Genomic DNA, 19,625 nt, shown 5'->3' with positions numbered 1-19,625 from the left:
TATTAAGCTTTCCATTCACAAACAAACACCTCTGGTGGTTGGTCTGCAAATTAGTTTTCTTATGACGTCACTACGCACAGTACGCTGTTTACGTCGCTGACGTGTACATAGGGAAGTGCTGTTGGTGAAGTCGCTCTCAGCTGTAGCTCAGTCTGTGTTTCTGAGCACTTTTTACCGACAGTTTGCTATGAAACCAACGTGTGAACCCAGCGAGTGGTGATGCTAAAGCGTAGGCGCAGCCAGGCTTTTTGAACAGGTAGGAAAGCTTCCGTTGAGCAGAGCTGCAGTGTTAGCATTAATGCTACACTAACTTACTGTAGATCATCATCAGCCCACAGTAACACACCTGTAAACAATGAGTCATTAACTCTTCTGATCAGATGTATAGAAAACACTCATTGTACTGCTTATTATTTAACATAATAGTATATTTGCACAAAACTTATTTTATACTGCAAGAATTATACATATCTAATAACAAGCGCTTTAAAGACACATTAAATGGAGGAAATTACAATTACCAGAACGACCAGTTCATGCATAAAAGATGGATAACTAAATGATACGATACGATACTATAGACGATAATGGGCTGGGCATGTGATAATGATACAATACATTTGGTAACACTTGAAGTTTTATGTATATGGCTGACATTACGCTGTAATTATTATGACATGACACCTGTCATTAGCATGAATAAGGTGTCATGGAGGCTGTCATTAAGTGTCGTTTGTTACCCTAACCCTTCTTTTCCCTAACCCTGAACCCTAAACCCACTAAATCCCTCCACCTAACCCCAAAAATGCCAACATAGCTCCAAAGGTGTCATAAATAATTTAGCAAAAGGTGTCATAATTTAGTGAACAACACTTAATGACAGGCTTCAGAACACCTTATTTATGCTAATGACAGCATAATGTCAGCCTTATGTATAAAACTTCAAATAAAGTGTGACACGATATTTTTGAAAACGGAAAAAGACAAAAAAAAAATCACGAGTTGGAAACATACAATGACTACAAAAAGGCACAAAGCAACAAGAAAATCAAAGTTTAACCTTGTTTCTAGGGATGTACCGAGGGATATTGCAGCCTTGAGTATTGGCCGATATCGATCCGATACGGTAACAGCACGATTCATACATACTTTTATAACTACGTTTGTAGTGTTAGAAAAGGCTCGATTATTAAAAAACAACAAAAAAACAAAAAACAGACCCATTTATTCTAAACCAATGGATTACATGTAATTAACCTTTTAGAATAAGAATATTATATGACTGAATAAAATAAATGAAAAAATAAAATGGAAGATATTGAATAAATAAATTTAAAAAAAAAACAATATATATTATATCGGAGATTTTAGATGCAGCCCAGTAAAACCCGATATTTGTTTTTCTGGCTGATGTCGGACCGATATCAATATCGGTTCAGGACATCCCTACTTGTTTCCTGTGTTAATGCTCGGATTGGTCATTATTCTAAATGCTGACATGAGCCTTAGTCATGTGACCCTGGGAACAGGAAGTCAGCTCTGCTGTGCTAAATGTAAATTAATTCCTTTCTTCCTCCAGGTTGGATCCAGCTCTTTTATCCACAGAATGGGGAGGAGAAAGGTTCCAGATCTGTACAGAGCCCCCTTTCCTTTGTACTCCATTAAAGTAGACCCTAAAACTGGACTGGTGATCACAGCTGGAGGGGGCGGGGCCTCTAAGACAGGCATCAAGAATGCTATTGTGAGTACCAACACTCAGGTGTAAATGTTGTGTGTTTAACAGTAACGTGACATGGCTGTGTTGTGCAGCACTTCCTGGACCTTCAGCTGGTTGGGGAGCACCAGTACAGTGCCAGTCTGCTTCATGCTCATGATACTGAGAGCCGGGCCACGATGAACATCGCTGTAGGTGACGGTGTGATCGCTGCAGGGCAAGATGGAACCTGTTGTCTAATGAGGTTTACACAGCGCACACAGAGACCAGGCAAAGAGGGTGAGGCTCCCTGCTGTGTGTTTGTTTACAGTTTGGTTCTTTAGGAGTCCACACCAGGGATGGCGTCCATTATTATTGTATTCACATAATTGATCATTATTTACAATTATGGCATAATTATAATTTTAATTAAAAACAATCTGATGCTGTCCTAATCTTAATTAAATTGTAATGGAGTTTAAATAATTGACTTAATAATTGTAATTGCCATAAAAATTCTATAAAAGTTGGGAAACCGTGTTACAGTTCTATGTACAGTTCTACACATATGTACTTAACAATTATTAAAATATGTTTCATATCAAGCTTTTCCACATTTTATCATTTAGAATGATATAAATCTAGGAGTATACTGACACAAAAAAAGGCTTAGAGGCCTAATAAACAATATTACACTACTATGAAAACTTATAATTTTATTGATTAGGAAGTCTAACAAGGTAGCCAATAGATAGGAAAGAAATTAGATGATAGTGTATGTTTAGTGTATTTACAGCTGGTTTAGGACCAGTTAGCATTAGAGATGCTAACACAAGAGGTAAGTTAACTTTTATTAGGTCTATTATTGTTTTTATCTATTATCTCAGTAATTGTGATTAATTGTAATTGTGCTTTGGTAATTGAGTATGTAATTATAATTGACTTTCTGAGGATTAAAAAAATATATAATTTAATTGTAATTGAAAAAATGCACTGTCATTGTAATTGTAATTGAACATGGGTAATTGAAAACATAATTGTAACTGAAAAATGTAATTGACCTCTAGTTCACACACTTGACCTTGGTCTGTGCAGATGGAGGCCGTGGTCAGCAGGGGAATGCCCGGCGTCGACCCGGCAAAGGAGAAAAATCTGGAAATGAAGGCAGCGCGGCCCCTGGAGATATGTCTGATACGAAAGACGAGACTGCTGAAATATCAGTGAGCGGTCTCGCTGAGGTGGAGTCAGACCTGAACCCTGAGGACCCGCTCCAGAAGGTGGTCAGGTTCAGTGTAGACTTCAGCCTGCTGCTGACGGGAGGCACAGATGGACACATCAGAGTATGGGAGGTACGCAGCTGTTTTTACTGGTAGTCATTAGTAAAGGTCCTGATCTGTTGCTGCTCCATGCACACATGTAATGATGGAGGAGAAACTTAGACACAAGTTGCACCAAAAGTCATACACAACTTTAATTCCAGCACATTTCTTTTTGTCTACTTTTTGAATAATATTTTATGGTTTCATTTATTCCTTAGGAAATCAACTTTGATATCCTGGTATCTGGTATTAACCATGTTCAATTACAACTTAATAACCATTACATTGAGCAGCATTTTTCATAAAATTTTCATTTTAAAGTCAATTACAATTAAGTTCTGAATTATTAATGTCAATTACAATTGCTGAGCCTTTAATAATTAAGCCCATAAAACGTTATCTTCCTCTTGTTAGTTTTCTGTTAGCATCTCTAATGATTACGCATCTTAAATCAGCTGTAAATGCACAAAAAAAATATTGTCTATCATCCATTTAGTTTTATTTTAATCTCTTGGTTCCCTTGTTCTGCTTCCTAATCCATGAAAATATTGGTATTAATATTTTTGGTCTTGGTTTCTGAGCCTTTTTTATTTATCACTATACCCCTCAATTTCAAATTTTTTTAAAAATGTTAAAATGATCTTCAAGAGAACTGACAGGAAAACTTGATCTGAAACATATTTCAATAATTAACTGTGAATGTGTAAGCCATAGAACTGTAACATGGTTCCCCTGGTTTGCGTTTAATTACATTTTTATAGAATAGAATACAGTTTTTATAGAATTTCCATGGCAATTACAAGTACAAAGTCCATTATCTGAAAATAATTACAATTCAATTATGATTATAACAGTAACATGTTTTCTGTTATTTACGCATACATGTTTCGACTGACATCTTAGGAGTTGTGAGTTGAAACATGTCAGGAGATCAAAGTGGATTTCCTAAGGAATTGTTATCTGAATAAATGAAACCTTTACATTTGATACACAACTGCAGTGAATCAGTTGACTGTAAGTTTTTCTAACTTTGAAGCAACTTCAATTCAATATTGTTTAAATTACAAATCATCAGATAGTATTCTATGTAACGAGTACATTTTTTGTATCTTTATTCACAAATATGTATCTTTTATTGCTAATTTAAATGTATTTCCTGATCCTTCAAAAATAGAATGCTGAGTAAGGAAATACAAACTCACGGTAGATGTTGTGGTTAGGTTGTGGAAGACATTTTGATATAATATGAACAATAACAAGAAAATATAGCCGCAAGCGGCGATAGACGGCCCTCGCCGCGGAGCATTTGCGAAACAGAAGTTTGTGAAAAATTCCAAACAGTTTTGATTTTTCCCCCCCCCTTATTAAATTGTCTTCACTCTGTAGGGGGTGCTAACACGCCAATATTCGTATTTCTACATTGAGTTGGTTTAGGGTAGCGAGTTTAACAACTGATTCACATTTGACGCAAATCAAAGTTTGCATGTGCAAATGGGAGCATTTTCAAAAAATTTTAATTTTCAAAAGGTTTTGGCCAAAATGCAAGTTATCAAAAATCTATAGATAACTTTTGATGTCCCACTTCTCTTGATGATCTCCAGCGATTATGAGCCGGTCAGTGGAACGCCCTAGGAGGAGTGCGTTAAAATATGTTTGCCCATATTAAATTCTCTTCACTCTGTAGGGGGCGCCAAAACATCAATGTTCGTTTTTCCACATTGAGCTGGTTTAGGGCCGTGAGTTTAATAATTGAGTCACAATTGAAGCAAATCAGACTTTGTATGTGCAAACGGAAGCATTTAAAAAATATATTTTTTTTTTTGGCATAGTCTGAATAATATTTACTTGTCTTGTCATTGTCTACTTCTGTGTCAATTTTCATAATTCTACGATGAATAATTTATTTTGGCAATTCCTATCTCTTAATGCATTTTTTGCATACTTGGGGGTGCTGGCGCATCAATTTCTAAAATCGGAAATAGCCAGAAATTAGAGAAGCGCGTGATTGAATTTTGTTGGAATTTTTTATTTAAATTTTTTTTTATTTTATTTATTTATTTTTTTTGTTGTTGGAATTTTTTAGACTAATAGTTCTGTGGTTTCCAGGTTCCGACACCGAGAAAGAAAGAAAGAATAATAATCCAACTCAATAACAATGTTTCTCCATTTTTGAGTACCGTGAACTATACATTTTCGGAAAGTGCGGGGGCACGCCTCCGACGTGACAAGGGTCCCTGGCACTGACGGGCATGTGGTATTCGCATTCGCATAGGCTCCGCCCCTTCCTTCGTAGTGTAGCCACAACGAGAGCAAGAGACCCTTCGCTCGGCCTAACAAGATTGTTCTACTGCATCAGCAAAGGCTGGACCAGAAATTCCAATCTTTCTGTTGTCCTTTTATCAGCTTTATGTGCTTTAGTTTGGACTTTCACATCTAAGAGAAATGTGTATTATACACTACGTTTCAGATATCATTATAGGATCTTTACCCCCCAAATTCCATCCTCAGAAATCTTAATGTAATTGTCAGAGTTTTGTAGGATTGTGTGTGAGAAACTGGAGCATTTTAGAATAGAAAAAAGGAAAGTTCTTGCAATCATTTGTGATTAAATGGTGGTGAGAAAAAAAGCTGCAAACCTCTGCAAATATCTTGGAGTTTTATTGAATTTTGAGGGATTGAGACTTAAACTAACTTCAAGACTAACACAATGATTCATATTCACATTCAACTAAATCCTCCTGTGGGATGAATGGGATGCTCTGATTGGCCGAATTAGGCCTGCTGTTCACACATTTCCATTTCAGACTCATTACAAGCTAATACATTTCCTGAAATTGTGCCAAACATGCTTAATATGTTTAATTTAGTTAAATATTGTCATTCATTTCATAATTCACAGCAGAAATGCAATGAAAGAAACACGCTCTGAGATGATGTGAGATTTCCAGCCGTTTGCTACACATGCTAAAGCTAACATTAGACCTTCTGTTTTACAGTGAAAAACATGTTGGGAATGTGATATTGTCCCAAAACATTTGGGGGAGGGTTTAGTTTTGTGTCATAGAGATATTTACATTTCAGAAGGTTAAGTTCATCATATTGTCTCTCATTACATCAGATTTAGTTATGTGATATTTCCATCTCCTTGTCCAACCGTTTACAAAGACACATTTATTAACTTTTTGTAGGTTCAGATCAGAGCGTACCACGTGCGTTCGACCAAATTCATGCAAGCTCTGGCATTAATCAATTGTGACGCTACGATCAGATCTCACGTCTGGTCTGACCTTGTGTACACAAACCTGTGTGTGTGGATTTGTGCTGCAGCACAGTCTAATGTGACTGAGACTTAAGTAAAGTATTAAACAAGCCTCAGCTGTCATTTAAGCATTAGCAGAAACACATTCAGAACAGATCAGGATTATTAAAATAAAATAAAATAAATTTAAAAAAGCCCACATTATTACTGATACCTGCACTTTTTTGTTTTCCTTTAATAAATACACTGATAAACTGTGCTACCGGGCAGGAGCTTATAGGTTCACCCACTGTGCACCGCACACACGGATCACTGCAGCGCTGCTTCGGCTGTGTTGGACCAAGGCAAGATTTAAACCCTCGTTTTCAGTTATTGAAAATTTTATTCAAACCTCCGTTCAGAAACACTGTTCACTTCCTCCGTTATTCTGTTCCACAGAGCATTTAAATGAGCTCCTTAAATTTCAGTTTTCACACTACCGATAAGAAAATCTTTCTTTTTCTTCATGTCAGCTGTGAGAATGTTTATATTCATCTCAGAAATGAGAGCTGTGGCGTGTGATTTTCTTTTTCTTTCTTAAAACATGCATGTGATGTATATATTGCGAAATGAGAGGACTGATTTTTTTAATGACATCACACTTGTTAAAAGCTCAGACACTAATTGGTCACTGAGACCATATCGAATAATGGTTGAACAGCTGAAAATAAGGTTCTTTAAGCTGCTGTTTTACCACCTGACTTGTGTTCTTTTATTCCAGTTCCCTTCCCTGAAGAAGAAGTTTGATTTTAAAGCACATGAAGGCGAGGTTGAAGATTTGGACATGAGTCCTGGCAATAAGGTGACCCAGTGAGCCCTGTTGGTGCAAGAGTTCAATGTAAACACTATTTATTAATGCTTGTGTTCTCCTGCAGCACCTGGTGACTGTTGGTCGGGACTTTTCCTGCAGTGTGTGGAGTGGTAACCAGTTAGCTATGGGTCTGAACTGGCATGAAAGCATGGATCACATAGCTGAGAGGAGCTACAGATACATGGGCTGCAGGTGAGACATGCTCCACTGTTTGAGCCACTCTGACCCACATTGCTTCATTGAGTTTGTTTGGCTTTGCTTCAGGTTTGGGAGGGTTGAAGACCAGAAGGACGCTCTGAGGCTTTACACAGTGCAGATCCCCCACAAGCGAGAACGCAGACCCCCTCCCTGCTACCTCACCAAGTGGGACGGAAAGAGCTTCCTGCCCATGCTGACGGCCCCCTGCGGCTCTGAGGTCATCTCCACTCTGGCAGTGAGGTAACTCACTCATCAAATCCTAAATATGCTCACATATTTCAGTAGAGTTTCTAATTTTCTGTTTTAAAATGCCACCAATTCTGTTTCAGGGTTTTTCGTTTCTGCCTTATGTCCACTTCACTTTACACTTTTTCTTTTTGTGTCCGTTTTTATTATCTTTCCCTGTTTAAATGACTTTAGTGGCTATTAAACTTCCTGAAATCATACCAAACATGCAAAATATGTTTATTAAAGTCAACTACTGTTATTCATTTTCATATTTTATATACTTAAGAGGATTTTTCTCATAATGGCAATATACGATATAAATGACTACTTTTAACTCAATAAAGTCTTATCAGAAGAATAATTTTGCGTTAAATTTGCTGAGGAAATATGTCACACAGGCACATTTGTTACCAAACAGCTGGACAATATGTGCCATTTTTGTTTTTTACTCCTGTAAGGGACAGTATGTGTGAGTGAGTTCTGTAGTGTGACTTGTTTAGGGGAAGTTCTGGATTAGGATGCACTCAGAAATCCATACTGTACCTGAGCTTTTAATTCTGTAACAAAAGCAGCCACTCCTAAAATGAGTATTTTAATGCAAAATAAGCTAAAAAAAAAAATAGAATATATTGTTCCAGGCCATGATATAATTTTTATATATTGCCAAAGTAGAAATCTTGATATGTTGCCCATTGCTACATAGATCATATAGAATGGATCAGGGTCCTGATGGTGATTGGAAAGTGAATCATAGTAGGGGTGTCCAATCTGATACTGATATCAGATATCACTATAATAGCATTAAAAAACAAGTATCAGATTTTATTGCCTGCATCTAAAATCTTTGATCTAATATGTCTTTATTAGATTTATTAAGGTCATTTTTATTGGTCTTCTAATTTTTTGTTTATTTATTTTATTCAATTGTAGAATATTCTTCTGTTTAAGGTTAGAAAATCTGTAACACGTTGTAAAGTATACACGCTTCATGCTCATATCCTATCAGATCTATATCGGTATAGACCAACACTTAAGGTTTCAGTATTGGTATTGTATCATCTGTAAAACGTTGCACTGTGACTGGATTATGATGTGATGATGTAGGATATTTCTTGAGGGGTATTCCAGAAAGGAGGTTCAACAAACTCTGAGTTTATCCATAAACTCTGAGTTAACATACCCCGCAATGGGAAACTCTGAGTATCCTGTTCCATTACAGCTGGTATGAAGTGGGTCAATCAGCTCTGCGTATGTAAACCTTGAGTGATAAAAAGCCATCATCAATGGAGCTAAGATAACATGAGCTACCATGGCAATGAGCCAGAAGAGTGACTTATTTCACTCCGATAGAACTAAAAGTTCTCCTGCAGGTATGTGAGGAATATTCTAAAGGTGCGTTCACACCGAACACGACTTCAGCGACTACAGTCGCCTGTGATGAGTCGCTTAAACTATGTTACAGTTTTCGGTCACTTCATCACTCCATTGCTCCAGTGATGTGACGACTGGGGAATAGTATGTGTCTACAGAGCCGGAAGCTGCACTGAGAGGGCTGCTCACTTCTTCTATGGCCCTATGTTTACAGCACTTATCATAGACAACACCACTTGTACTTACGGTTTAAATTATCAACTTACGGAGTTATTAAAGGATGAGTTCACTCAATATGTACCTAGAATTTAAAAGGCTTATTCAAGGAGTATGCCATTTTTCATTTGACCCCAGTAAGTTGGGGAAGTGTGCAGCCCTCTCAGTGCAGCCTTCTCGCTGTAGTGGGAGGGAGGGCTGCAGTTTCCGGCTCTACAGACACTGACGACTGCTTGACGTTGAGTCATTTACATTGATTTTGAATGTAATCTGGTCGCCAGAGTTGCTGAAGTTGCGCCCTAATTGGAAAAGGTTGATTAAAAATGTTATGTTCATTTAGGGTCAATCTGACAGGAGAAAAGCGCACTTGGCAGCAGCTAAAAAATTAAATATAAAAGCACCATTCAGAGCGGTAATTCTAATATTCAGATCATCTCACCACACTAAGGTTTTAATTTGACTTTTTAAATTGTCGTATCATATTGAAGGGTATAAATGTGTTTTCCTCTAAATTGACATCCCCTATACATTTGCCACAACTTAACAAAACACTGCAGTAGGTGTGTTAATGCCGAGCAACCTTTCTGATTGCTCTGCATCCCCAATGTTATAAAGAAAAGTATGGTTTGTAAAAAAAAAAAAAAAAAAAAACGTAAAGCACACAACATTTGTAACGATGTGAGCGCACGTCTGCGGTCTGTGATGTTACAAATGTGAGGTCAGAAAAGAGTGTCAAGGTAAATAAAGTGTTCCTTAAGATGCGGTAGCGTTGGATTCCCAAATATATTTGTAATGAATGGACAACCCATGGCTGACTGGTGTTCTGGTGGGCGGAGCCAGATAGAGAAACCCAGGGTTTCTTTTACAAAACCTGCCAGCGAGCAGGTTCAGTTCACAGAGAATGTTTCCATGTAGTGTATAACTTACCTTGCTTTCTAGAATCGTAAAGTCAAGAGTTTTCCTTAGTTGAGCCTCAATATACTCAGAGTTTGAACATAAAGCGCTTTCTGGAATACCCCTGTGGTGTCAAATCACCGTATGATTATTGTGTTTACAAAAGCAGACATAAGTGACGTAATAAAGGGACAAAGTGGATGGAGCTTTAACAGATTTGTCATTGGTTGCATAAAGTGACAAACCTAATGTGAATGAGTCCAATGAACATGTGACAGTGTTCGACTGCAGCACATTTCCAATCTTTGCTGAAGGACGACTGATGCCAACACAGACCTAACTGTAACTTTTCTTTGACAGTGACTCTGGAACATTTCTTGGCCTTGGAACTGTGACGGGATCTGTAGCGATCTACATCGCTTTCTCTCTACAGGTAGCATTCACATTTTACTTTGTTTGGTCTTACTGTACGAGCACTACTGTAAACAGGAGGAACAGGACAGACAATGAGAGTATCAAGGTTTCTAATGAAATGACTAAAAACCAAATGAAATGACAGCTTTTTAAGCCCTTACTACACATACTATTTTAAAGCACTGAACCTTCAGCAGAATGTCATTTTCATTATCACTCTCCTTGACTGTCTTCTTCTATTTCAAAAACACCAGATATCCACTCCAAAGTGCCTCCTCAGAGTTTTTTTGTTATCATTAATTATCACTAATTTACTGGTTTAAAAATAAAACAATTATATAAAAGAACCCATTAATTACAATATTTGTCAGGGCTCTACATGTAATGTAGTCCAATCTACCATCCACATGACAAGTTAGGAAATTGAACTTCACATTACTGACGGAAATGATTAACCATTCAGTTCTTAGTAAGTATATAACATGTACATGTTACAGTTTGATGGTTCTGTCTCACCAATAAACTTTGTTTGTTTTACCATCAACAACTACTAAAGTACACTTCTATACATTGAAGACTTTTACGACTATGTCATTAAGAGTGTTTACAGTCAAGATAAAAACAAACTTTTCAGTGACAATGTCTACCTTTTATACATCTTTTTTATGAGCAAATGGTCTTTGAATTAATGATCTATGAGGCAACACTGTCTTTATCTGATAAAAAAAAATCAACCCAAGCAGCTTTAATTTTCTGTGGACTTGTATTGTCTGACAAGCAAGTTACCAGTTGTAAGTATTAATGTATAGTCCTGGTTTTATTTGTCTATTTAACATCAAACTGAGTTAAGGAATACTGCTCTTGTGTGTGTGTGTGTGTGTGTGTGTGTGTGTGTGTGTGTGTGTGTGTGTGTGTGTGTGTGTGTGTGTGTGTGTGTGTGTGTGTGTGTGTGTGTGTGTGTGTGTGTGTGTGTGTGTGTGTGTGTGTGTGTGTGTGTGTGTGTGTGTGTGTGTGTGTGTGTGTGTGTGTGGTTTATGAAGCCTGTGTGATCTGAAATTTTCTCTGTATCTGTCCATCACAATAAGAACTGTTTTCCTTCACTCATTTCCCTCACTTCCACCCTTAATTCTCTGTGTACAAAAGGCCACACTCCAGCTCTTCTCATGGAACAGGGAAATATTTGGACATATGCAGGACATATATTCATCAAAATGATGATCAAGACACACACCGTAAGAATGTGTTCCACAAAATAATCGTCCATAAACTAGTTTACTAAAAGATAATCACAAAAACAATGTTACATTTTAATTCTAAATATACATTAAAAAAAAGCGTTTTGAGCAAAGAAACATTTTTTTGTCCCAGTACCCATGTTTTAAATGAATCCTATTTAATGTGTCCAATGATGAAGCTTCAGTACCTCCAAAAAGGTTTAGAACCACTGATCTAAGCAATCAAATCCATAGACATTAGTCCTCACTGCTGCATGTACAGAAGCAGACATCAAAGTTTTATTTATTTGTCAAGATGATCAGAGTTGATTCCTCATGATTTTCAATCCCATCATACCAATCCTCTTTTAGATACCTCTCCCCATCTACGCCCTTTAATCCTCACATCTGTGTTTTCATGTAGAGACTGTACTACATCCAGGAGTCCCATGGCATCGTGGTCACAGATCTGGCTTTCCTCCCTGACTCCCTGAAAGGCAGAAACATCAAAGGAAACAATGAGACCGCCCTGCTGAGTGTGGCAGTGGACAGTCGTCTCCAGGTTCACGCAGTTGCCAATAGAAGTAGGTCCCATTAGTGAAGACACGTGGGTCATGAAAGTCAATTACAATTACGTTCTCATTTACTAAAGTTAAATTACAATTTAACACAATTACCAAGCCTGAAAAAAATAACTTCATGACACTTCACCTCCTCTTGTGTTAGTTTTCTGTTGCCATCTCCTATGACAACGGCTCGGTTTTGACCCATGTTTTAAATCAGCTGTAATATACGCTAAAAATGTTATATATCATCCAATTTGTTTCTCATCTCTTGATTACTTTATTAGGGTTCCTAATCCATGAAAATATTGGTATTAATGTTTTCTGGTGTGGGAGTCTGTATACCCCCCATTTCAATTTTTTTTTTTTTAAATGATAAAATGATCCTTAAAGATAACTAACAGGTAGTGGGAAAAGTTGATATGAAACACATTTTAATAATTAACTAACTACGTAAATGTGAGCCATAGAACTGTAACATGGATCTCCAGTTTTGTATTTAATTAAATTATAAATGACAGTTTTTATAGAATGTTAATGTCAATTACAATTACAAAGTCAATTATCTTAACTCAATTACAACTCAGTTATGATTACAACAGCAACATGTTTTGCAGTTACAATTATAATGGACCCCAACCCTGGCCATGTGTGCTCCGCCCCCTCACTGTGCTTTTTCTGTGCAGGCTCCTTCCCCATCTGGGTTGTGCTGTCTCTTTGTGGCCTCGTGGTGGTGGCAGTCATCCTCCTACTGCAGAACCTTTTCCCAGGATTTCTTTGAGGCTGCTACGACACATCTCAGTCCTCGTACTGCACTGCAGCAAACACTGTGAAGGTGTAAAGAGTGACGATGGAGCTTAATTTCTTTCTGTATGATTTGTTGGAGGAGGACTCTGGCTTATGAATGTTAGAATCACCATTTCCTCATCATAATATGGCGACCTTAGTTGCTGTTTTCCAAGTTCTATTCCACCTCTGTACTGTGGAACATCCAGCTCACCTTCTCAGGACCCAATTGATCCAGTGTTAAACATTTAACAACATCTTCTTTAATTTGGTGTCTGCATGTAAAGACCAATATTATATGGTAATGCAACGGTTTAACTGAAGTTTTAACTTGACCTTGATTAAAACCTGTTTTTGGAGGGGAAACGCCACTTATTTGATTTCAGTCCAACATAATGCACAATGACACATTGTGATGCAAAGTATTAGTAGATTACATTTTAGTAAATGACTTCCATGTAATTGTAAGATGTAATAAAACAAGTACAAATTGCTTCTATATCTCAACTGATGCCATCACGTTAATAAGAAAACAGGCCAAACATAACTGTAGGTAGAGGTTGGTGGTTTTATTAAAACTACAGTGTAATAAATTAGATGTATCAACAAAAAAAAGTCCTTGTATTTGACTGATACTAATCAAGAGTTGACAGTTTTATAGTTTTTTTAAACAGATATTTTAGTACAATTTAATTTAATTTTTTTAAATGATATTTTATGGCTAAAGTCTGCTGATATTGTCCTAAGTAATGATGCACCAATGTTGATTTATTGTCCCCAACAGATCTCTATCTATATATTATATTGGAGGTGGTATAAAAAAAAAAGAAAAGAAAGATAATCGATTGGTTGTGATTTTATTATTAACAATCATGAATCATGTCTTGAATTTCCTTAGATTGATAATTTGCTTTTTCAAATTGTAATACAAAGCAGGCAAGTCTTAATTTGAATATTCCAATTACACAATACAGTATTGAAGCTGCTGTGAGGTGTTACTCAAAAGAGAAGTCTAATAAATCAGCAGCTCACTGATGTTAAATTGTCGATCAATATTTAGCAATAAATGAAATCAAATTGTAATTGAATCAATCAAACACAATCGTGTGTGTCTGTGTCTGTCCAGGGTTGGGGCTGATTTGAGTATGGAAGTAGTAGAACATACACAAACCTTGTGGGTGACTTAATTAAATGTACATTAATTATATCTGCCTCATACTATCAGTGAAACTTTGAGAAACCATCAAAAATAAATCCAACATCTCCATCAGTTATCTCATATTATCTGAGTCCGTCCGTGAGTCTTTGTTCTTATACTTAGACCATTCATTCAGGTTTATCATTCCTGCATCTTGGATAAAGTCATGGGACAGGCACGAGGTTGTTTTTGTGCTGCCATTACAGGCCCTAAAGGAGGAATTCTCACCGTGGAAAGCCACATTTCCGACGGACTTTGAACGCATCCTGTAGCAGGCGACGGATTAAGGGCGAGCGCGTGACGTGTGAGGTAAACACAGACCGCTACAGACAGTCAGTCCGCATCCTGCTCCACAGCCACAGGGAGGCCTCGGTGTTGGACCGTTTTAAGGGTAAGAAAGAACCTTTTAATCCTCTTCGTGACTGACGAAGGGTTAGAACATGACGTCTCTTACCGTGTTTGTGTCTGTGTCTGTCACTGACTGACATGGTGCGGTCTGTCTCAGCTGTCGGTTAGAGGAGCAAACAAACCATCACCCAAACATTATCTATAGCTCTGCTTCATTCAGGCGTGTCCAAGCCGTTTGTTCATCATACAACACGCGGTCCGCGGGCCAGAGGCGGCCCCTCCCTCTGATTCAGTGCAACAACCAAAATATGTACAAAATGAATCCAAAATTACAGAAAAATACTCTAGAAAACATAAATACCCAAACAACAAATTATTGTCAAATTACAGCAAATATACTCAAAATTACTATGAAAACACACATTGACAAGAAAATTACGAGTCCAAAAACACACAAAAAACTAACTGACAGAAAAATATACAAAATTTAAGTAAAAAAAAACAACAGAAAAATTTACTCCAGAAGCGCCAAGTTGATACAAAAACACACATTTTTATGATTACAGACAACAATAATACACAACAACTTATATACTCAAAAATGACTCAAAATTCGCAAAACAAACCTACACATTTTGGGCTGAAACTACGAAGCTGGATAAATATATCCTGATAACTCTCCATAAGCTCTACTTAACTAAACCCAGAGCAGCTGTACTACGAAGCAGGATATCAACATGTTCACTTAAACCAGGTGATTTTAACCTGACACTTACATAAAGGCGTGCATACACGATTTTTGGCCCATTTTTAGCCGACTTTTCACTCGTGCGTCTTATGTTTTGGGATCGTGCGAGTCTCTGCTAGATCGTGTGTCATGCATCGTGTAGTATACATGGGGTCACAAGTAACACCTCACGAGCAGCTCCCAATCACCAATCGTATGGTCGTAAGGAAATGAAAGCAGTTTCACGGACCGGCTTACCTTAAACTCTCACACTGCGCATGCGTCAACATTGTGGGACCGCTGTAAAATTGACAGACTCTACTGCCCATGTCTGTCCAGCCAGCTCATGGTCCATCACATCACCGCCTTTTCTTTTTTTAAATTCTTTTTGCTGAGATTTGTGTGTCTCTCCACTTCCGGTGCCACGGTCTGAGTTTACCTCCATGCTGAGATTATAACCCTAACATAATCCAATAAACAAATAAAACACTTGTCCGTTCACTTTGAAAACAAAAATAAACAAAATGGTTTTTTTTTAGCAAAAATTTATTTTTCGGTAGTGCGCATGTGCGCATATACAATCTCAGTACGATGTGAACTCAGTACATGACACTGGATTCTTCGTCTTTGTTTGTTTTAATGGCAACGTCTCAGACTTCTTCTTCTTCTTCTTCTTCTTCTTCTAATTTGTACGTTGCATTTCCAGAAACAAGACCCCGACGTGTCGTGTATGAACGTACAGTTTGAGCAGTCAGATCGTGTCACATTGTCGGTCCATACAGTGTGAGAACATGCATTGTGAGCTGCGCACATTCCGGCTCTGCACATGAGTCGCACAGTTTGAGCTGGAGCTGAGTACAATGATGGACAAAATCGCAGTGTATCCCAGCCCTAAAAGAGGTGGAGTTTGTAGCATCTGACCAATCACAAACACAGAGAAACCGTGCAGAGCAATTTATGTTACAATGAGGATCTATTTTTAAAAATATGAGGATTTTTTTTTCTTCATATATAAAATAAATAAATACATTTAAAAAATAAGAATTAAAATCCATAATTCAGTCAAAAAACAACACCGTTGCTCCAGAAACAGCAGGAAGGAAGGAATGCATGAAGGACATTACAGACTGTTAATATGTAAGTTATGCTGTGTTCAGTAACGGATCAGTAAGCCTACATCACAAGGTGGACAGTATTTGTATTTTACAGCCTTTATTATCTTTCCTCCTGCTGTCACATCAATTCCCTCTTTGATTGGCTGTATGGGCAGGTGGGTGGGAAAACCACAAATAATTACAGTATTTGGTTCTCAGTGTGCACATAGTACCTATGAATGAATGGATCAATTAACTTTGTGTCTTGTTTTATGACTCCTCCCACATGGGATTATAAAACTACATAAAAATATTTACAAGAAAAGTGTAAATCAGTCCAATCGCTAATTTTAAAAATGTTCTTAGTGAAAGATGAATCTACCTGTGGATAAAAACCTCTGTGAAATGAAAACAGTCTGTGGTCCGTGAGCCACTGACTGTGATGAGTTACATTTACAACAAGTGAATGACAAATGTTGGTCAGTCCATCAGATGTAAATCTATTTCTTTCCTATAGGATGTCATAAGTAAATCAAAGGATTGCATCTATCAATAAATATTCTATCTTTCCTAAGCTCAGCTGTCAGATCTGCACCAACCAGGATATTCTAGAATGTGCAGGTCATTTTCCAAAAGAACTGATTGGTCAGGAGGCGTGGCTTTTGTACCCACTCAGATCTTATCCAGGACTAATGCTGCTTTCTCACCGGATGCGTCACAAGGTGTCCGTATGTCCAGTCTACATACAAAATAAAGGAATAGATACGCCCCAGATGCATAATCTTTCCTGTGTGGTCCGATCCGCACATCAAGAGCGTTGGTCTTGCGAGCGTGCTCCCGATTTTACGCATATCCACACATTCGCAAGAGTTGAAAATATTCAACTCCTGCGGCTGTTTCGCATGACGAAAGCCAATCAGAGTCTTATGTTGACGATGGCGTCAGGCCGTCAACACAGACACCGGTCTGTTCACCTATTCAACCATGGAGTAGAAGCTGTGTGTGAACACCTGGAGCTGTATGACACGGCCTTTATAACCGAGACTGGACTAGGAAGGATTTGGCGTGGAGGAGAATCAGCGAGGAGGTAATAGTAGCAGGTATAATTTCTCTCTGTAGCACTGAGCTAGGATAGCATTAGCCACTAATCACACCGGCTTTTTTCACTGGTGGTTTATGTTTAAAAGAGGAGAAAATTGAGCGCAGCTCCTCGCTTCAGCAGTCAGTGAAACTCAACAAGTTGGATGTGTTGCTGGTGGGCAGTGCTTTGCTTCAGACGGCCATATGAAGTAATGGGGACATTTTTTGATCCTGCAACACATGCAGAATGTTTGGTGCGGCAGATGCGTTCGGTGCTGCAGAAGACGCATTCGGTGTGAACGCAGCACTACTAAACCCCTGCTTTCTGCTGACCTGCCACTTTGGGGGGAAATTAAAAAAATACCGTGATTATGGGCGTTACTCCTGAAACAGCCCAGTCACAGCGTTCCACAGTGACAGCTGAGCTGTGCTCAACTACATCAGAGACACAGAATCCCAATGTGAAGCTCACACATGCAGCTTACACAACCCCACAGACACTATAACGCTCACAGACAAAGAGCCCCTGCTCTCCATCCATGAGCCCTGGTGTCATGTTCTGGGTGCGCATCGTACTGAGATTGTATATGCGCATGCTCGCATATGCGCACTAGCGGAAAATGAAAAAAAATTCATTTTTGTTTATTTTTGTTTTCAAAGTGAATGTACACGTTTTATTTGTTTATTGGTTTAGGGTTATAATCTCAGTACGGAGGTAAACTCAGTACCGGAACACCACCTCACACACACATATACAGTACCAGGAAGATGCACACACAGCGATGAAAAGTACACAGAGACAGAGGGGAATACACACATGATGTGTTTGTAAATACACACATTGATTGAAGAACTCTCTGATTAGAACCGAATCTGCTCTTTATAGAAGCACAGAGTCAAAAACATTACAGCAGCAGAGCAGACTTCCGCATTGGAGCTGTCAATCAGTGCTTGACGGGGTTGGGGTCAATTACATTTTTTAGTTGCAATTACATTTTCAATTATCCATGTTCACTTACAATTCAATTGATTGATGATTACAGTAACCAGCATTTTTTCCAATTCAATTCCAATTACTTTTAGTTTTTATCCTTAGAAGGTGAATTATAACAGCAACAGATTTTTTTTAATTACAATTATAATTATGCCATGATTGTAATTATGATCAATTACGTCATTCCACTTACAATTGACCCCAACCCTGATGCTCACGGAGGGCTGTAATTGGAGGAAACCCTTCCCCCTCCTCCCAGCTGTCATAGGTGGGGCGGGTGACGCATGATGATCCAAATAACGCCCTATAATTTGTATCAGCCAATTGTAATAGCTGGTGTTCAACCATAGAGGGCAGTCACTATGGCATTTTACAACTAAATATGCAAAATTTAAAAACTTTTACAAAAATATTAAAAGTTGGACTAGGATCAATCAACAGCACTACTTAATACCCAAATACATATGTATTCAGCAGAAAAAAGTGGGTTTGAGGTTTAGTTACTTTTTACATGGTCACGACCAGGTTAGTTGTTCAGCTTAAGATACCATGGTAATTTATACTGATAAGAAGTTAACCAGCATTGTAGCATAGCACACTGAATAAATCCTGGAAGTTAGCACAATAAGATATAGATACATTTATGTATATGAATACATTTATGTTATCATATACTGTGGCGATGCTGAGAGCCTCATTCCTGTGATAATACAGGCTGTATGAACTACAAATAATTTCCACCTTATGAGGCGGAGCTGTATGAACGCAGTATCAGAGAGATACACAAGGTCTCTGCCTTAGTAAAGTGAAACTGACCAGAGTGTCTGGTTATTCTCCCATAAATGAATATTGTATAATCTCACAAATTTACAGATAGTCAGTCATCAATTCTCTGCCTGCATTTATTCCTTCCTGCTTTTTCTGCAGTAGTGCATCAGATTAGTATAAAAAATAATTCACTTTGGTATAAAAGCATGAAATTTGGTACAGATACTAAGGGCCACTATTTTGGAAAAAGGAGTTGGCCACTCAAAATTTCAATATGGAGGCTATTTTTCAAGATGGCCACCATTGCTATTCAATGGTTATTACATAACCAAAAGATGCTTGGATCAGGCCAAACGAGGTGTCAGTGGAAAGGTCTGGCCCGCCCGAGTCCAAATATGTGCATCCCCCACA

At 37.9% G+C, this 19,625-nt stretch overlaps 2 protein-coding genes and 1 long non-coding RNA gene across 5 annotated transcripts in view; 2 read left to right on the top strand and 1 right to left on the bottom strand.

The window, feature by feature from the left end:
* Positions 1-87: 87 nt before the first annotated feature.
* preb (prolactin regulatory element binding) lies at positions 88-13,504 on the top strand. Its single transcript, XM_028470251.1, has 10 exons — positions 88-256; positions 1,580-1,741; positions 1,810-1,993; positions 2,789-3,042; positions 7,032-7,112; positions 7,186-7,313; positions 7,386-7,559; positions 10,389-10,461; positions 12,081-12,240; positions 12,906-13,504. The coding sequence occupies exons 2-10, from the start codon at positions 1,607-1,609 to the stop codon at positions 12,998-13,000; spliced, it is 1,284 nt and encodes a 427-aa protein (XP_028326052.1). The 5' UTR covers positions 88-256; positions 1,580-1,606; the 3' UTR covers positions 13,001-13,504.
* On the bottom strand, positions 11,745-14,848 carry LOC114477731 (uncharacterized). The gene is made up of 3 exons (XR_003675754.1): positions 14,658-14,848; positions 12,888-13,046; positions 11,745-12,146 (listed from the first exon to the last, which is right to left on the bottom strand). It is a non-coding gene; the product is annotated as an uncharacterized LOC114477731 (long non-coding RNA).
* stx12l (syntaxin 12, like) overlaps positions 14,437-19,625 on the top strand; it is a 19,288-nt gene continuing 14,099 nt past the window's right edge. The window contains exon 1 of one of the 3 annotated variants that reach the window (XM_028470252.1): positions 14,437-14,594. The gene's annotated coding sequence lies outside the window, so the exon portion shown is untranslated. The remainder of the gene's footprint in view (positions 14,595-19,625) is intronic. The other 2 variants (XM_028470254.1, XM_028470253.1) reach the window with 2 other exon arrangements.

This window comes from Gouania willdenowi, chromosome 16 (assembly GCF_900634775.1).
Source record: "Gouania willdenowi chromosome 16, fGouWil2.1, whole genome shotgun sequence".
In the NCBI taxonomy this organism is placed as follows: Eukaryota; Metazoa; Chordata; class Actinopteri; order Blenniiformes; family Gobiesocidae; genus Gouania; species Gouania willdenowi.
This window is presented reverse-complemented; position numbering and strand designations above follow the sequence as displayed.